The sequence below is a fragment of the Ornithorhynchus anatinus genome, chromosome 21, assembly GCF_004115215.2.
Source record: "Ornithorhynchus anatinus isolate Pmale09 chromosome 21, mOrnAna1.pri.v4, whole genome shotgun sequence".
NCBI classification, from domain to species: domain Eukaryota; kingdom Metazoa; phylum Chordata; class Mammalia; order Monotremata; family Ornithorhynchidae; genus Ornithorhynchus; species Ornithorhynchus anatinus.
In genome coordinates this window covers 21196448-21212460 of record NC_041748.1, presented here as the reverse complement: position 1 = coordinate 21212460, position 16013 = coordinate 21196448, and the positions used below count along the sequence as shown (strand labels likewise).

The 16013-nt window shown below is 56.9% G+C and overlaps 1 protein-coding gene across 1 annotated transcript in view; it reads left to right on the top strand.

Annotated features, from left to right (window-relative positions):
* Nucleotides 1-15619, top strand: part of SGSM1 (small G protein signaling modulator 1) — a 44055-nt gene extending 28436 nt beyond the window's left edge. Inside the window, exons 15-25 of the mRNA XM_029048822.1 lie at nt 1025-1170; nt 2079-2207; nt 2573-2755; nt 3545-3616; nt 5295-5891; nt 7406-7530; nt 8178-8260; nt 9948-10057; nt 11540-11636; nt 12848-13015; nt 14984-15619. Of these exons, the coding sequence (XP_028904655.1) occupies nt 1025-1170; nt 2079-2207; nt 2573-2755; nt 3545-3616; nt 5295-5891; nt 7406-7530; nt 8178-8260; nt 9948-10057; nt 11540-11636; nt 12848-13015; nt 14984-15072 (1799 nt within the window). The 3' untranslated portion in view covers nt 15073-15619. The remainder of the gene's footprint in view (nt 1-1024; nt 1171-2078; nt 2208-2572; nt 2756-3544; nt 3617-5294; nt 5892-7405; nt 7531-8177; nt 8261-9947; nt 10058-11539; nt 11637-12847; nt 13016-14983) is intronic.
* Nucleotides 15620-16013: the final 394 nt, after the last annotated feature.

Genomic DNA, 16013 nt, shown 5'->3' with positions numbered 1-16013 from the left:
GAAGTGTTTTGAGCTGGAAGGCACTGAGGACCTAAAAATAATAATAATTTTGGTATTTGTTAAGCGCTTACTATGTGCAGAGCACTGTTCTAAGCGCTGGGGTAGGTACAGGGTAATCAGGTTGTCCCATGTGAGGCTCACAGTCTTCATCCCAGTTTTACAGATGAGGTAACTGAGGCACAGAGAAGTGAAGTGACTTGCCCACAGTCACACAGCTGACAAGGGGCAGAGCCGGGATTCGAACCCATGACCTCCGACTCCCAAGCCCGGGCTCTTTCCACTGAGCCACTCTGCTTCCCATATAGATACAAGGAAATAGATTTGTTATTAACTGCTTTCTGGTCTCCATCCAAGCGGAGGCCCCTCCGTCTGTAGTGAGGAAACTCCTTGTGTTTTATTTTTATTTTTTGGAATTTGTTAAGCGATTACTACGTGCCAGGCACCGTTCTAAGCGCAAGCCAGTCAGGTTGGACACAGTTCATGTTCCACATGGAGCGCGTGTCTTAATTCCTGTTTTACGGATGAGGGAACCGAGGCACAGAGAGGTGAAGTGACTTTTTTATGGTATTTCTTAAGCGCTTACTCCGTGCCAGGCACTGGTCTAAGCACTGACGTAGACACAAGATAATCGGGTCGGACACAGTCCCTGTCCCGCGTGAGGCTCACAGTTTGAATCCCCATTTTGCAGATGAGGGAACTGAGGCCCAGAGAAGTGAAGTGACCTGCCCAAGGTCACCCAGCAGACAAGTGGCAGAGGCAGGATTAGAACCCACGACCTTCTAACTCCCAGGCCCCTGCTCTATCCAGTAGGCCCCGCTGCTTCTCTACCTACGTACCCCGAAGCTTAGAACGGGGTTGGACCCGCGGCAAGTGCTTAGCAAGTACCTTAAAGCCGACACACACAGCCGACAAGTGGCGGAGCCGGGGTTAGGACCCAGTCCCTCTGAGTCCCAGGCCCGGGCTCTACCCGCTAGGCCGCCCCGCTCGTCCTGGGGTCCCTAACGGTCGGCGCTCCGTCCCGCAGGGCTGGCCTACTGCAGGCACCTGTGCACGGTGAGGACTCACCTGTCGGCCCTGGTGAACCACCGGATCGTGTCTCCCGACGTGCCCTGCGACGCCAGCGCCGGGCTGACGGCGGAGATCTGGGAGGGCTACCTGCGCGACAGCACGGTAGGCCGGCTTCCCGAGGGCCCCGGGGCCCGGGCACTCAGGAGACCCAGGTTCGAATCCCGGCTGCCCGCCGGGCGACCCGGGTCGCTCCACCCTCCCGGGCCTCGGTTTCTTCACCTATAAAATGGGGAGAAGACGCCTGGCCTGGTGCATCGGGGGCCTGAGAGTCAGAGGGCCCGGGTTCTGATCCTGGCACCACCCCTTGCCTGCCGTGGGACCTGGGGCAAGTCGCTTCACTTCTCTGGGACTCAGTTCCCTCATCTGCAGAATGGAGAGTCAATACCTCTACTTTCTCCCCCTTAAGACGGTGAGCCCCAGGTGGGCTCCACCTGATCGTTCCTCCCTTCCCAGCCCCACAGCACTTCTGTACTTATTTGTAATTTGTTTTTATTGTTAACACCTGTCTTGCCCCACTCTAAACTGACTGCAGGCTCCTTGTGGGCAGGGAACGTGTCTGTTACCGCTCTGTCGTCCTCTCCCAAGCGCTTAGTCTAGTGCTCCGCACACAGTAAGCACTCAATAAATACGTCGGAGTGAACGATTACCGTGTAGCCACTCCGGCGCTCGGTACAGTGCTTGGCACATAGTCGGCGCTTAACAAAAACAGAATTTTTCGGTGGTGAGGCTCGGGTAGGACGGGGATGGCGTCTGATCTGATGACCTCGTCTGCCCCCCGCTTCTTCAGCGGCAGGAGGGGGGGTTAAAGTCGTCATCAGGGCAGCGTTGGGAGGAAGGAGAGGAGGGGAGGGTCCCCAAGTGTCCTGGGCTGGGGGGCCGGGTCGTCTAAACACGACGTGGTCCCGGAGGCCGGAGCGCTGGGGGTCTCATCGGAGCAGCCCCGCCGGCCTGTCCGTCCCCTTCCCCCTGCTCCCTCCCACCCCCCCGCCCCCACTCTCTTCCCTCCACAGAGTTTGGAGGAGCAGGAGCTGCTGCGTCTGATCTACTACGGGGGCGTCCAACCGGCCATCCGTCCGGCCGTGTGGCCTTTCCTGCTGGGCCACTACCAGTTCGGGATGACGGAGGCGGAGAGGAAGGAGGTGGGCCGGCCCCGGGACCGCCAACGGGGACCCGTTCCCTCCCCGGAGCACGGGGTCCCGGGGTGGGAGGACGACGCGAGTTGGATGGTGAGGGGCTCGGGGGCTGCCGCCACAAGGCCCGCTGAGGCAGGAGGCCCCAGAGAGCTTGGCAGAGGGTGGGCACGGAGGCCTCCCCCCGTGGGAGATTCCCTATAGGGCAGCCACATCCGACCGCCACCTCAGTCCCCGGTCCCCGCACCGCTCCCCCTGCAGATCCCCCCATCCCTCTCTTTCCCGCCCCGGCCCCGCCCTCCGCTGCGTGGCCCCGACGGGCCCGGAGGAGCCCTGACGGTCTCTGGCGGGCCCCGGCTGTGCGGGGGAGGCAGGTGGACGAGCAGACGCAGGCGTGCTACGAGCAGACGATGGCGGAGTGGCTGGGCTGCGAGGCCATCGTCCGGCAGCGGGAGAAGGAGACGCACGCTGCCGCTCTGGCCAAGTGCTCCTCGGGGGCCAGCCTGGACGGACCCCTGCACAAGCTGATGCACCGGGACTCCACCGTCAGCAGCGAGGTCAGGACGGGAGGGAGGTTGAGGCTGGGGGAAGGGGCGGTGAGCCGAGGGAGCCCCCCACCCCAAGCCCCGGACCTGGCCATTCGGATGGCGGCGTCCGCCTGTGCCTTCTCCTCCCCACCCACGCTGGGCCGGGGCGACGGGGGCGAGGCGGGCCGAGGGCTTGGGGGGGGTCGGGCTCAGCCAGTAGGAGTGCGGGGTTCCGACCCGTGGCGTCGCGCGGGGCCGCCCGGCCCGGCGGGAATCCCGACGGCCGGCTCCCCCGTCCGAGCCTAAGCCCCCTGTGGGCGGGAAACGTGGCCCCGGTGGTCTGGCGCGCTTTTTCCGGGGCAGGATCGCTCATTCCGTCGTCTTTATTGAATGCTTTCCGTGTGCAGGGCGATGTACTGAGCACTTAGGAGAGTTCAGTATAACGGTAGACACATTCTGCCCACGCTGAGCTTAAAGTCTAGAGGGGGAGGCAGACATTAATAATAATCATAATGATGATGTCCAGAGGATTGTCCCCAGGGGCTGCTCAGTCAACCCCCCCACCACTGTTACCGCTCGTCTGCCTTGTGGCCTTAGGCAAGTCACTTCACTTCTCTGTGACTCAGTTCCCTCATCTACAGTGCTTGGTACATAGTAAGCGCTTTAACAAATGCCGTCGTCCTTATTATTGTCTGTAAATGTGAGCCCCATACAGGACAGGGACTGTGTCCAACCCGATCTGCTTGTATCCACCTCAGCGCCTAGTACAGTGCCTGACACATAGTAAGCACTTAACAAATCCTTGCTCTGTCGTTTCAGTCATCGCAGAGTTGCAGTTCCGGCCGACAGAACCACCTCCGCCTCCAGAGTGACTCCAGCAACAGCACCCAGGTGACCGGACCAGGAGGAGCTAACAGCTCACTGCCTGGGGACATGCCCGCTTTTCTATTTTTATGGTATTTGAGCGCGTACTAAGGCACTGCGCTAAGCCCCGGGGTAGGTACAAGCTAATCAGGTTGGACACGGTCCCCGTCCCACACGGGGCTCACCGTCCTTATCCCCATTTTACGGATGAGGGACCCGGGGCCCAGGGGAGTGGAGCGACTTGCCTAATGTCGCACAGCGGGCGAGTAGTGGCGGAGCCAGGATTGGAACCCAGGTCCTCCTGACTCCCAGGCTCCAGCCACTGGGCCACGCTGCGGCTTGCGCGGTGTCAGGAGGCCTGTCCCCGTACCCAAAATGCTGGGGTCTGATCCCAGCCCCCCACCTACAAGCCGTCTGCTCTCGTTCTTAAGCCCATCTGATGGCGCTGTCACCTCAGAGCGTTTCTGAACAGCGGCCCAAGTCGAAGAGCCCGGGCCCGAGAGTCCCTCTAGACTGTCAGCCCGGTGTGGCCAGGGATTGTCTCCCTTCACTGCTGTATTGTCCTTTCCCGGCGCTTAGTCCAGTGCTCTGCACACAGTAAGCGCTCCATAAATATGCCTGAATGAATGAATGAATGAATGAATGAATGAAAGGAGATGCGGGTTCTAGTCCCACCTCTGCCACTGACCTGCTGGGTGACCCTGGGCAGACTCCTTAACCTCTCTGGGCCTCGGCTCCTTCATCTGTGTAACGGGAACGAAATAGCGGCTTTCCCCGCCCTCTTTCATTCATCCAGTCGTATGTGTCGAGCGCTTACCGCGTGCCGAGCGCTCCCCTAAGCGCTCTTGGACTGTGAGCCCGGTGAGGGATAGGGACCGCGGCCGAGGCGATGCTCTTTTATCTACCCCAGACCTTAGCAGATAGTAGCTAACGCTAACGGTAATAATGGTGGTACTTGTTAAACGCTTATGAAGCGCCTGGCACGGTACTAAGCGCCGGTGTGGTCGTAAGGAAATGGGATTGGCCGTGTGGGCCCTGTCTTCACCCCCGTTTTACAGATGAGGGAACTGAGGCTCAGAGAAGCGACGTGACTCACCCGAGGTCACGCAACCGGCCGGCGGTGGGGCTGGGATTAGGATCCAGGTAGCGGAGAGGGCGCGGGCCTGGGAGCCGGAGGACCTGGGTTCTAATCTCCCTCCACCTCTTGCCTTCTGTGGGACACTGGGCAGGTCACTTCTCTTTGCCTCCGTTTCCTCAACTGCGAAAGGGGAATTCAATCCCTGTGTTCCCTCCCGCTTGGACTGTGAGCCCCGTGGGGGACAGGGACTCCGTCCAGCCTGACGGACGTGTCGCTACCCGCAGCGCCCAGATCAGCGGGTGACACCGTCAGCTCACCGTGGGCGGGGAATGTGACTGTTTGTTGTTCTGCCGTCCCCTCTCGGGCACTTAATACAGCGCTTTGCACAGGATAAGCGCTCAATAAATACGATTGCACGAATGAATGACACCTAGTAAGCGCTTAGTAAATGCGATATTTAAAAAAAAAAGCGATCCCCTGATTCCCCGGCCCGGGCCCTTCCCGCTAGGCCACACGTGCTCCTAGCGGGCACAGTTATTCCCTTTCCAGTCACCTCCGGTGCCTCCCTCCCCGCCCCCCCCCCCCCCCCCCCCCCCCGACCGGAACCCCGCGTCCCTCGTCCGACAGGTGTTCGAGTCGGTGGACGAGGCGGAGCAGGCGGAGGCGGATTCCCGGCAGGAAGACGGGAGAGCCCCCGGGATGGCCGACGGGACGGCGGCCAACGGCACGTGCTCCCCCGACTCCGGCCACCCTTCCTCCCACAACTTCTCCTCGGGCCAGTCGGAGCCGAGCCTAAGCACGGAGGACAGCGCCTTGGAGACCGCCCGCGGAGCCCCCCGCTCGGCCCCTCCCCGGGAAGCCGGCGGCCAGGACCCTCCGGATTCGGACGGGACCGTCTCCGAGGGGCGGGGGGCGCCCCGGGAGGAACTGGACGTCCAGGACAGCTTGGAGGGGGACTTCCTCGCCAACGAAAGCTTGGATGAGTTCATGTCCATCCCCGGGAGCATGGAGGTGGACCCGCCGGACAAGGAGGGGCCCCTGGGAGACGCGGGGGAGAGCTGGGGGACCCGGGGGGCGGAGAAGCGGAGCCTGCTGGGGAGTGGAGACGACCTGTCCGAGGAGCCGGAGATGGAGAGCTTGTACCCTCAGCTGGACTCCTTGGCCGTGGCCCAGTCGGCTCACGCCGAAACCTCTCCGGTGTCGTCCACCGGGGTGACCTACTCTGTAAGTTGGCCATTTTGGGGGTTTTCTCCGTCGTATCTGGCAAGCGCCTGGCTAGGTGCCGGGCCCCGTACTAAGCGCCGGGCTAGATCCAAGCCAGTCCGGTCGGACGCAGTCCCTGTCCTCCATGGGGCTTACGGTCTTCATCCCCGTTGGATAGATGAGGGCACTGAGGCACAGAGAGGTGAAGTGCTAAGCGCCCTAGTAAGCTCTGGGGTGAGATACGGTACAGTCGGAACAGAGAAGCAGGGTGGCTTGGTGGAAGGTGTGGGCCGGGAGTCAGAGGTCCTGGGTTCTGATCCCCGCTCTGCCACTTAGCTGATATGTGATCGTGAGCAAGTCACTTCACGGAAAGAGCCCGGGCTTGGGAGTCAGAGGTCATGGGTTCGAATCCCGGCTCTGCCGCCTGTCAGCTGGGGGACTGTGGGCAAGTCACGTAACTTCTCTGTGCCTCAGTTACCTCATCTGTAAAATGGGGATTAACTGGGAGCCTCACGTGGGACAAACTGATTACCCTCGATCTACCCCAGCGCTTAGAACAGTGCTCTGCACATAATAAGCACTTAAATACCAACACTATTATTTCTCTGTGCTTCAGTTCTCTCATCATCATCATCATTATTATTACTACTAATAATGATGAAATAACCGAGTGCTGTACTGTGCTCTGGGGTAGAGATAGTACAATCAGAAGAGAGAAGCAGCGTGGCCTAGTGGAAAGAGTGCAGGCCGGGAGTCATAGGTCCTGGGTTCTAATCCCGCCTCTGCCACATAGCCGCTGTGTGACTGGGAGCGAGTCACTTCATAGTTCTGTGACTCAGTTTCCTCTCAAAATGGGGATTCGATTTCTTTTCTCCTTCCTACTTAGAACGTGAGCTCCAGGTGCGACCTTATCTTGTATCCACCCCAGCGCTTAGTACGGTGCTTGACACGTAATAAGCTCCTAACAGATGCCACGGTGATTATCACTGTGATTATCGGGCCCGATCCCTGCCTCACCCGGGGCTCGCGGTCTAAGTGGGAGGGAGGCCTGCCTATTGGATTTCCGTTTTACAGACGAGGAAGCTGAGGCCCAGAGAAGTGAGGTGGCCGGCCCAAGGTCACGCACCAGGCCGATGGCAGAGCTGGGATTAGAACCCAGGGCCTCTGAGGGGAGGAACCGAGAGAAGGTACTGAGGAGGGTCCGCGGGGACGAGTAAGGGGTGATTGTCCTCTCTCGGGCATTTAGTACAGAGCTCTGCACAGTTAGAGAAGCAGCACGGAGTAGTGGCCAGAGCCCGGGCCCGGGAGTCAGGAGGTCATGGGTTCTAATCCGGCTCTGCCACGTGCCTGCCGCCTGACCCTGAGCAAGTCACTTCACGTCTCTGGGCCTCGGTCCCCTCCTCTGCAAAACGGGAATGGAGACTGTGAGCCCCGCGGGGGGGCGGGGACCGGGTCCAACCCTCTGTGCTTGTATCCACCCCAGCGCTCAGTCCGGTAAGCGCTTAGCGGGTAGCCCAATTCTTCTTGGTCTTCAGCCGGAGCTTCTGGACATGTACACGGTGAACCTGCATCGCATCGAGAAGGACGTGCAGAGGTGCGACCGCAACTACTGGTACTTCACCGCCGCTAACCTGGAGAAGCTGCACAACGTGATGTGCAGGTGCCGAGCCCTCAGTCCCCCGGCCCCCATCTCGGCCCCACCCCCACCGGACCGCCCACGCCCAGCAGGCCGGCCTCCGGGCCTCCCCTTAGGTGGCCCTCTCTCCCCCGTGTGGTTGGCCCCGGGTGGTCTCCGCTGGGGGTCTCCGCAGGGGTCAAAGGTCATGCCCCGGCGACTGTAGCGCGTGCCCCAGCCTCGAACTGCCCCGAAAGGGGGTCCTGGGGGAGGGCCCAGAGAAGCGCTTGTGCCCCAGTCGGTCAATGGGGGATATTGCTTCTTCGTCTTCCCTATCCATCAGGGGTATTTATCGAGCGCGTCCTGTGTGCTGAGCACTGTACCGAGCGCTTGGCAGAGTACAGTACGACAATAGACACATTCCCTGCCCACAGCGAGCTTGGAGTCTACAGGGGGAATATGACTTCTTCATCTTCCCAATCAATCAGTGGTATTTAGTGAGTGCTTACTGTGTGCAGGGGACTATACCGAGTACTTGGGAGAGGACGGTACAACAAAATGCGGGTCCCCAGGTGGGAGCTGGACTGTAGTGTTGCCCCAAAATGCCCCCCGCCCCCCGGGCACCTTTGGCTCAATCAGCTTCGATGGCGGGCGGCCCCCTCACTCCCTTCCTCCCGCGTGTCCTCCCACAGCTACATCTGGCAGCACATCGAGATCGGCTACGTCCAGGGCATGTGTGACCTGCTGGCCCCTCTCCTGGTCATCCTGGATGACGGTGAGTGACCGCCCCGGGCCACTGTGGATTCGGTCACTTTTTCCGACCCGTTGCCCCCCGCCCTCCTGGGGGTCCGATGCTAGCGCTTCTTTCCTTTAAGGGGGAGGGTGTCGTTAACGAGGGCAAGACAGAGAAGCAATATTCCCCCTCCGGACCGTTCGCTCGCTGTGGACGGGGGACGGATCTACCGGCTCTCGTCTGCGGCGTAGTGGACAGAGCCCCGGCTTGGGAGTCAGAAGGTCATGGGTTCTAATCCCGGCCCCGCCACTTGTCTGCTGTGGGGCCTCGCGCGAGTCATTTCACATCTTTCGGCCCGAGTTAGCTCTAAAATGGGGAGAGAGATTGTGAGCCCAATGTGGGACAGACCCCGTGTCCTACCCGATTTGCTTGTATCCACCCCAGCGCTTAGAACGGTGCCCTGGCACATAGTCCGTGCTTACCAAATACCCATTATTATTATTTCTATTATTATTATTTCTCTCCCAAGTGCTTAGCACTATGCTCTGCACCCACTAAGTGCTCAATAAATACCACTGATCAGTTACATTTCCAACACCTTGGCCTCTGGAAGGCTCACAGAGCTGAACTCAGAATGCCACTTAACGCATCTATATTCATCCACTGGCACTTATTCATGTATTCAGTTCTCCCTATTCAATCAGTATATTATTAATTGAGCAGAGCACTGTAGTGAGCGCTCGGGAGAGACCGACACGACAGCTAGTCGACCCGCTCCCAGACCTCGAGGAGCTTCGAATCTAGCAAAGACAGACGTGTTCTATTATTACAGGCTTCATCGTTGTTCTCTCTCCTCCTCCTCCTCCCCCCCTTGTTTGATAATTTGCACCCGTCCGTCTACCCCGTTGGATTGTCGGCTCCTCGGGGTCGGGAATTGGTCATTAGCAGCGTGGCCTAGTGGCTAGAGCCCCGGGCCCGAGAGTCAGAAGGACATTGGTTCCAATTCCAGCTCCGCCGCTTGTCTGCTGGGTGACCTTGGGCAAGTCACTTCACTTCTCTGGGCCTCAGTTACCTCATCTGGAAAATGGGGGACTAAGACTGTGCGCTCCAGTTGGGACGACCTGATTACCTTGTATCCCCCCCCAGTGATTAGAACAGTGCTTGGCACATAGCGCTTAACAGATACCATAATGATGATTTTATTTTCTTATTATTTAATCCCAGCTCCACCACTTGTCTGCCGTATGACCTTGGGCAAGTCACTTGGCTTCTCTGGGCTTCAGTGACCTCGTTCGTAAAATGGGGATTAGGACCGTGAGCCCATCCATTCATTCAGTCGTATTTATTGAGCGCTTACGGTGTGCAAAGCACTGTACTAAGCGCTTACTCTCTGGGACAGGAAGTGCTCAATCTACACCACTGATTGTAATCGCGTGCTGGGCAGGGAATGTGTCTATTGTTTTATTGTACTCTCCCAAGTGCTTAGAGCAGTGTTCTGCGCACAGTATGCGCTCAATTAATATAAAAGGATGAATGAATGATGGGGGGCAGTAGGGTCCACCTTGTCCACGGGTCGGTTTTCTGCTCTAATTCGGACCCGGTAGTCCAGGCGAGGTTGGACCGGTGTGGCGGACCGCTCCGGCGGTCAGGGGTCACAGTCGATTGATTGTCGTTGTTGTTACGATTGATTATTTTTTATTACTGTTTGCTTCTGGGCTGTTTCTCCCAGAGGCCATCGCTTTCAGCTGCTTCACCGAACTCATGAAGAGGATGAACCAGAACTTCCCCCACGGAGGCGCCATGGACACGCACTTCGCCAACATGCGGTCTCTGATCCAGGTGCCTCGTCCGCCCCTCCGGAGGGTCTCCCCGCCAGCCCCCGGGGGGGTGGGAAGGGTCGCCCCGAAGCCTTTCTGGCTGCTGCCGTGTGCTCTCGCTGGGCTGAGGAGTAGCCTGGCCTAGGGGATAGAGCCCGGCCGGGCCTGGGGACCAGAAGACCTGCCACGCGTCGGCTGTGTGACCTGGGGCAAGTCGCTTCGCTTCTCAGGGCCTCAATTCCTCATATGTAAAATGGGATTCGCTAGCTGTTCCTGCTCCTCCTTAGACCGTGAGCTCCATGTGGGATAGAGACTGGGTCCAACCTGACCGTCCTGTGCCTTCCCGAGTGCTTGGCGCATAGTACGTGCCTAACAAATACTATTATTATTGGGTATCTGAAATAATAACAGCAGTAATAATGGCATTTGTTTTAATCACTTACTATTATTATTTTTCCCTGCTGAGAGGACTTTGTCGGCTTCTCTGTCGTCCCTCTCTAAAGAAACGGAGATGCACAGTGGCCTAGTGGAAAGAGCCCGGGCCTGGGAGGGAGGAAACCTGGGTTCCTCACCCCAGCCCTGCCCTTGGGTAGCTGGGTCCCCTTGGACAAATGACTTGGCCTTTTGCGGGGGTCCGTTTCCTCATCTGTAAAATGAGGGTAAGATCCTTGTTCTCTCTGCCACTTAGAATTTGGATCTTGAGTGGGGCAGGGATCGGGTCATATCTCATCACCTTGTATCACCCCAGTGCATAGCACAGTTCTTGGAACATAGTAAAGGCTTTAATAATAATAATAATGATAATGGTGGTGTTTGCTAAGTGTTTACTGTGTGCCAAACACTGTTCCAAGTGCTGGGGGGGGCGGTACAGGGTAACGAGGTTGTCCCACATGGGGCTCACAGTCTTAATTCCCATTTTCCAGATGAGGGAACGGAGGCCCAGAGAAGTGAAGTGACTTGCCCAGAGTCACACAGCTGACAAGCGGCGGAGCCGGGATTCAAATCCATGACCTCTGACTCCCGAGCCCGGGCTCTTTCCACTGAGCCACGCTGCTTAAGAAGAAGCAGCGTGGCCTAGCGGAAAGAGCCGGGGCCCGGGAGTCAGAGGACCCGGGTTTTAATCCCGGCTCTGCCGAGTGCTCCGTGTGTGACTTTGGGCAAGTCACTTCACTTCTCCGTGACTCAGTTCTCCTTTTCCCCTTCCTACTTAGACTGTGAGCCCCATGCAGGACAGGGACCATGTCCAACCTAATTAACTTTATCTGCCCCAGTCCTTAGAACAGAGTTGGGCACATGCTAAGCACTTAACAAATACCATTTAAAAAATACCATCAAAAAGATCCAAATAAAACCCCCTGTTGGGCAGAACGGATGATACTGGCTACTTTGTACTTGGGGACCCAGCCTCCCTTGCCTGGCACAGAGTAAGCGCTTGATAAATCCTACTACTATTATTATTAACATTATTGATCCTCTGCTTTTATGCTTTTGCATTTCCTGGCAGATTTTGGACTCGGAGCTGTTCGAATTGATGCATCAGAACGGCGACTACACGCACTTCTACTTCTGCTATCGGTGGTTCCTCTTGGACTTCAAGCGAGGTACAGGATATTCGGGGTGGGGTAGGCAGGTCCGTACTGGGGTCCGGGGTGTCCGGTCCCGGCTGGCCGGCTGCCCTCATCCGTGCAGCGGGGGTGACCCAGGTCCCCATGGGCTTTCTCCCCTCCGCTTCTCCTCCCCCCCCTCCCCCTACACCGCAGCTCACGTGCTTCGCTCTCCTCTCCGGGCCTCATTCTCCTCTCTTCCCGTCCACGCCCTCTCTCCCGCCTGGGGCTCGCTCCCTCCCCCCTTCCCATCCGGAGACCACCTCCCTCCCCATCTTCACAATCCTGCTGCAGGCCCATCTCCTCCAGGAGTTCTTCCCGGCTTCGTCTCCCGTCTCCCCGCCTTATGTCCCCCCGCCAGCTGCCACCTGACTACTTCCATGCCACCTTTTTGTTTGAAAGGCATTTGTTAAGCGCTTACTAGGTGCCCGGCACTGGACTAAACAGTGCGTAGATGCAGGCTCATCAAGCAGGACACGTTGGGGCTCACAGTCTTAATCCCCATTTTACGGATGAGGTAACAAGCGCAGAGAAGGGAAGCGACCTGCCCACGATCACACGGCGGACAAGCGGCGGAGCAGGGATGAGGACCCAGGTCCTGCTGACTCCCAGGCCTCTGCTCTAGCCACTGGGCCACAGTGCTTCTCTAAAGGTGTCTGAGCGCACAGTCTCCTCCCTCCTCTGTAAACTTAGGTACTCGGCTTTAAACCCTGTCGCCTCCTCCTACCTGAGGATTCATGGCTACTTAATCCATTGTCCCGTTGCCCAAGTGCTTAATACAGGCTCTGCACACACACAGTTTCCAGACTGTGAGCCCATCGTTGGACAGGGATTGTCTCTATCTGTTGCCAAATTGTACATTCCAAGCGCTTAGTACAGCGCCGTGCACATAGTAAGCGCTCAATAAATACTACTGAATGAATCATACTGTCGACTGACTGATTTTGAGGAGGAAGGCGTGGATCGACAGGCCCTGTAGCCTAGACTGTCAGCCCCACGTGGGACAGCCTGATTACCTTCTATCCCTCCCCCAGTGCTTAAAACAGTGTGGCACGTAGTAAGCGGTTAACAAATGCCATCCCAAGACAGATACCACAGTTATTAGCAAGGGCTCAAATAAATACCACTGATTGATTGATTGGTAGTACAGTGCTCCGCACAGGACAGGCACCCCATCCCCCTCCATCGATCGGTGGCTGTTTCCGCAGAGCTGGTTTACGACGACGTCTTCTCCGTGTGGGAGACCATCTGGGCGGCCAAGCACGTCTCTTCGTCCCACTACGTCCTGTTCATCGCCCTGGCCCTGGTGGAAGTGTACCGGGATATCATTCTCGAAAACAATATGGATTTCACAGACATCATCAAATTCTTCAACGGTACCCAAATTGGCATTTTTGGTAGCCCGGGGGTGGGCAGGGGACGGGCAGAGGGATTTGGACCAAGGGGATCTGCCCGACTGGGCGGGGTCTCGAGGGCCTTGCTCGCACCTGACACGCCTGGGGCCTGAGAGGGATCTGTCGAAGCAGCGTGGCGCAGTGGATAGTCTGAAGGTCACGGGTTCTAATCCCCGCTCCGCCACTTGTCTGTGGTGTGACCTTGGGCACGGCACTTCACTTCTCTGGGCCTCAGTTGCCTCATCTGTAAAATGGGGCTTGAGATTGGGAGCCCCACGTGGACCAGGGACTGTGTCCAACCCGATTGGCTTCTGTCCTCTCCAGCTCTTAGTACAGTGCCTGGCACATAGTAAGCGCTTAACAGATGCCGTTATTATTATCACCATTACTACAGTAGGGTTAGAAGACGTGGTCCCTGCCTCACCAGGAGGAAAATGGCGTCATCTTCGCACATAATAAGGGCTTAACGGATATCTTAAAAGAAGTCAAAATGGTGGAAGTTGGAACCCGTTTTCTCCCGGGTCATGGGTCATGAGTTCGAATCCCAGATCTGCCACTTGTCAGCTGTGTGACTGTGGGCAAGTCACTTGACTTCGCTGTGCCTCAGTGACCTCATCTGTAAAATGGGGGGTTAACACTGTGAGCCCCCACGTGGGCCAACCTGATTCCCCTGTCTACCCCAGCGCTTAGAACAGTGCTGTGCACATAGTAAGCTTAACAAATACCAACATTATTATTATTATAAATGGATTGATTACTGATTCCGAGTTAGAGACCCTCTGGTTATCCAAATCAACCAAAATCATCAAGTCACTGCGGGGATTAAAGATGAATCATATCACTTCCCTGGGCCTCAGTTCCCTCATCTCTAAGATGGGGATTGAGACCGTGAGCCCCACGTGAGACAGGGACTGTGTCCAATCCGATCCGCTTGGATCCATTCCAGCGCTTAGTACAGTGCCTGGCACATAATAAGTGCTTAACAAATACCATAGTTATCACTATCATGATAATAGCTCCATTCCGGTACAATAATAATAATATGTGGTATGTGGTATCACTATCATGATAATAGCTTCATTCAGGTACAATAATAATAATATGTGGTATGTGGTAAGCACTTACTATGTGTCAAGCTCTGTTCTAAGCGCTGGGGTAGATCCAAGTTAATCGGGTTGAACACAGTCCCTGGCCCACATGGGGTTTCCACTCTTAATTGCATTTGACAGATGATGGAACTGAGGCCCAGAGAAGTGAAGTGAATTTCCCAAGGTCACACAGCAGACGGGTGGCGGAGCTGGGATTAGAACCCAGGTCCTTTTGACTCCTAGGACCTGCTGCTTCTCTATATTATGTCTATTCTCTATATATGCGTATATGTGTATGCGTATTTGGGAAGCAGCGTGGCTTAGCGGAAGGAGCCCCGGCTTGGGAGTCAGAAGTCGAGGGTTCTAATCCCGGCTGCGCCACTTGTCAGCTGGGTGACTTTGGGCAAGTCACTTCTCTGTGCCTCAGTGACCTCATCTGTAAAATGGAGATGAAGACTGAGAGCCCCACGTGGGACGACCTGATTACCTTGTGTCTACCCCAGCTCTTAGAACAGTGCTTGGCACATAGTAAGCAAATACCATGATTATTATCATTATTATTATTATTATTATTATTATAACATTCATCTGGAGAGACCCCAGGAGGGAGTAGTCGACTTTGACTCGATTGGATGTAAACTGGTTGGCTCTCTCCCTGTCGTCTCTCCCCAGCCCTAAGCCCAGTGCTCTGCACGTAGTAAGCGCTCGTTAAATACCATCGATAGATTGACGGCAGGTCCTTGCGGTCCATCGGGAGCAGGGCGGGTGCCGTGGAAAAGGGTCACTGGAAGTTCTCTCGCCCAGCGGGGGTCCGGAAACTAACCCGTGGGCAACTCTCCGTCTCCTTCGTTCTGTGTTCCAGAAATGGCCGAACGACACAACATCAAGCAGATCGTCAAGCTGGCCAGAGACCTGGTGTACAGGGTTCAGACTCTGATCGAAAACAAGTGAAGCCGGGGGCGGACCCCCCCCACCCCCACCCCGCCCGGCAGAAGCCCCCCAGCCCCCTCACGCTTGGGTTCCGTGTTGCTTCCTTCTCCAGGTACCGCTCCTGAAGGGAAAAAATAACCCTCGCTAGCCGACCACGGGCCCGGGCTCCGCTCCTCAGAGACGGATTCTCTCATTTTCGCCGTCGGGAGGGCGGGAGGCGAGGGATCGATTTCTTCAGTTCGGCCTTATTTTTCCGTGTTTAACCAAAGACGTCTCGTTCTCCGGAGGCGCGGGGAGCTTCGGGCCGGTGCCATTTTCTATCCCCGAGTTGCTGAAAACGTGAGAAAAGCTTTCCTTTTGGGGCCGGGGTTCCAGACCTTCTGCCTCCTCCTTTCCTCTCCTTTCTCACCCTCCTTCAACCTGGCTTCAGGGAGCCAGTGGTATTTGCTGAGCGTCTCCTGTGGCGGGGGGGGGGGGTTACCCAGAAGCAAAAGATGCTGCCTTCAAGGGGTTTACAGTCTAGAGGAGGAATGTGCCAATCAATGGTATTTGTTGAGCACCTACAGTGTACAGCCCACTGTACCGAGTGCTTGGGGGAGTTGATCAATCGGTGGTATTTCTTGAGCGCCTACTGTGTGCAGAGCGCCATACTGGGCGCTCGGGAGAGGACAACAGAGCAGAGTTGGCGGACACATTCCCTGCCTACAGTGAGCTGACAGTCTAGGGTCTAACGGAGATAGATTGCCACAATCCCTGCCCTCAGGGACTTTTTGATCCAAAGGAGGGACAGGGCAGACGCAGAACTTCCTTTCCGAAGGGAAGAGTCCGGGGCAGTCACCGTGGGGGACCGTGGTTTGCGGAGAGCCTGTTCCAAATGGCCCTGGGATCGGGGATTGTCGGGGGCAAGGGTGACGGGGTGGGGATGAGGAGAGAACAGCAAAGTCTTCTTGGCTTGACGACCA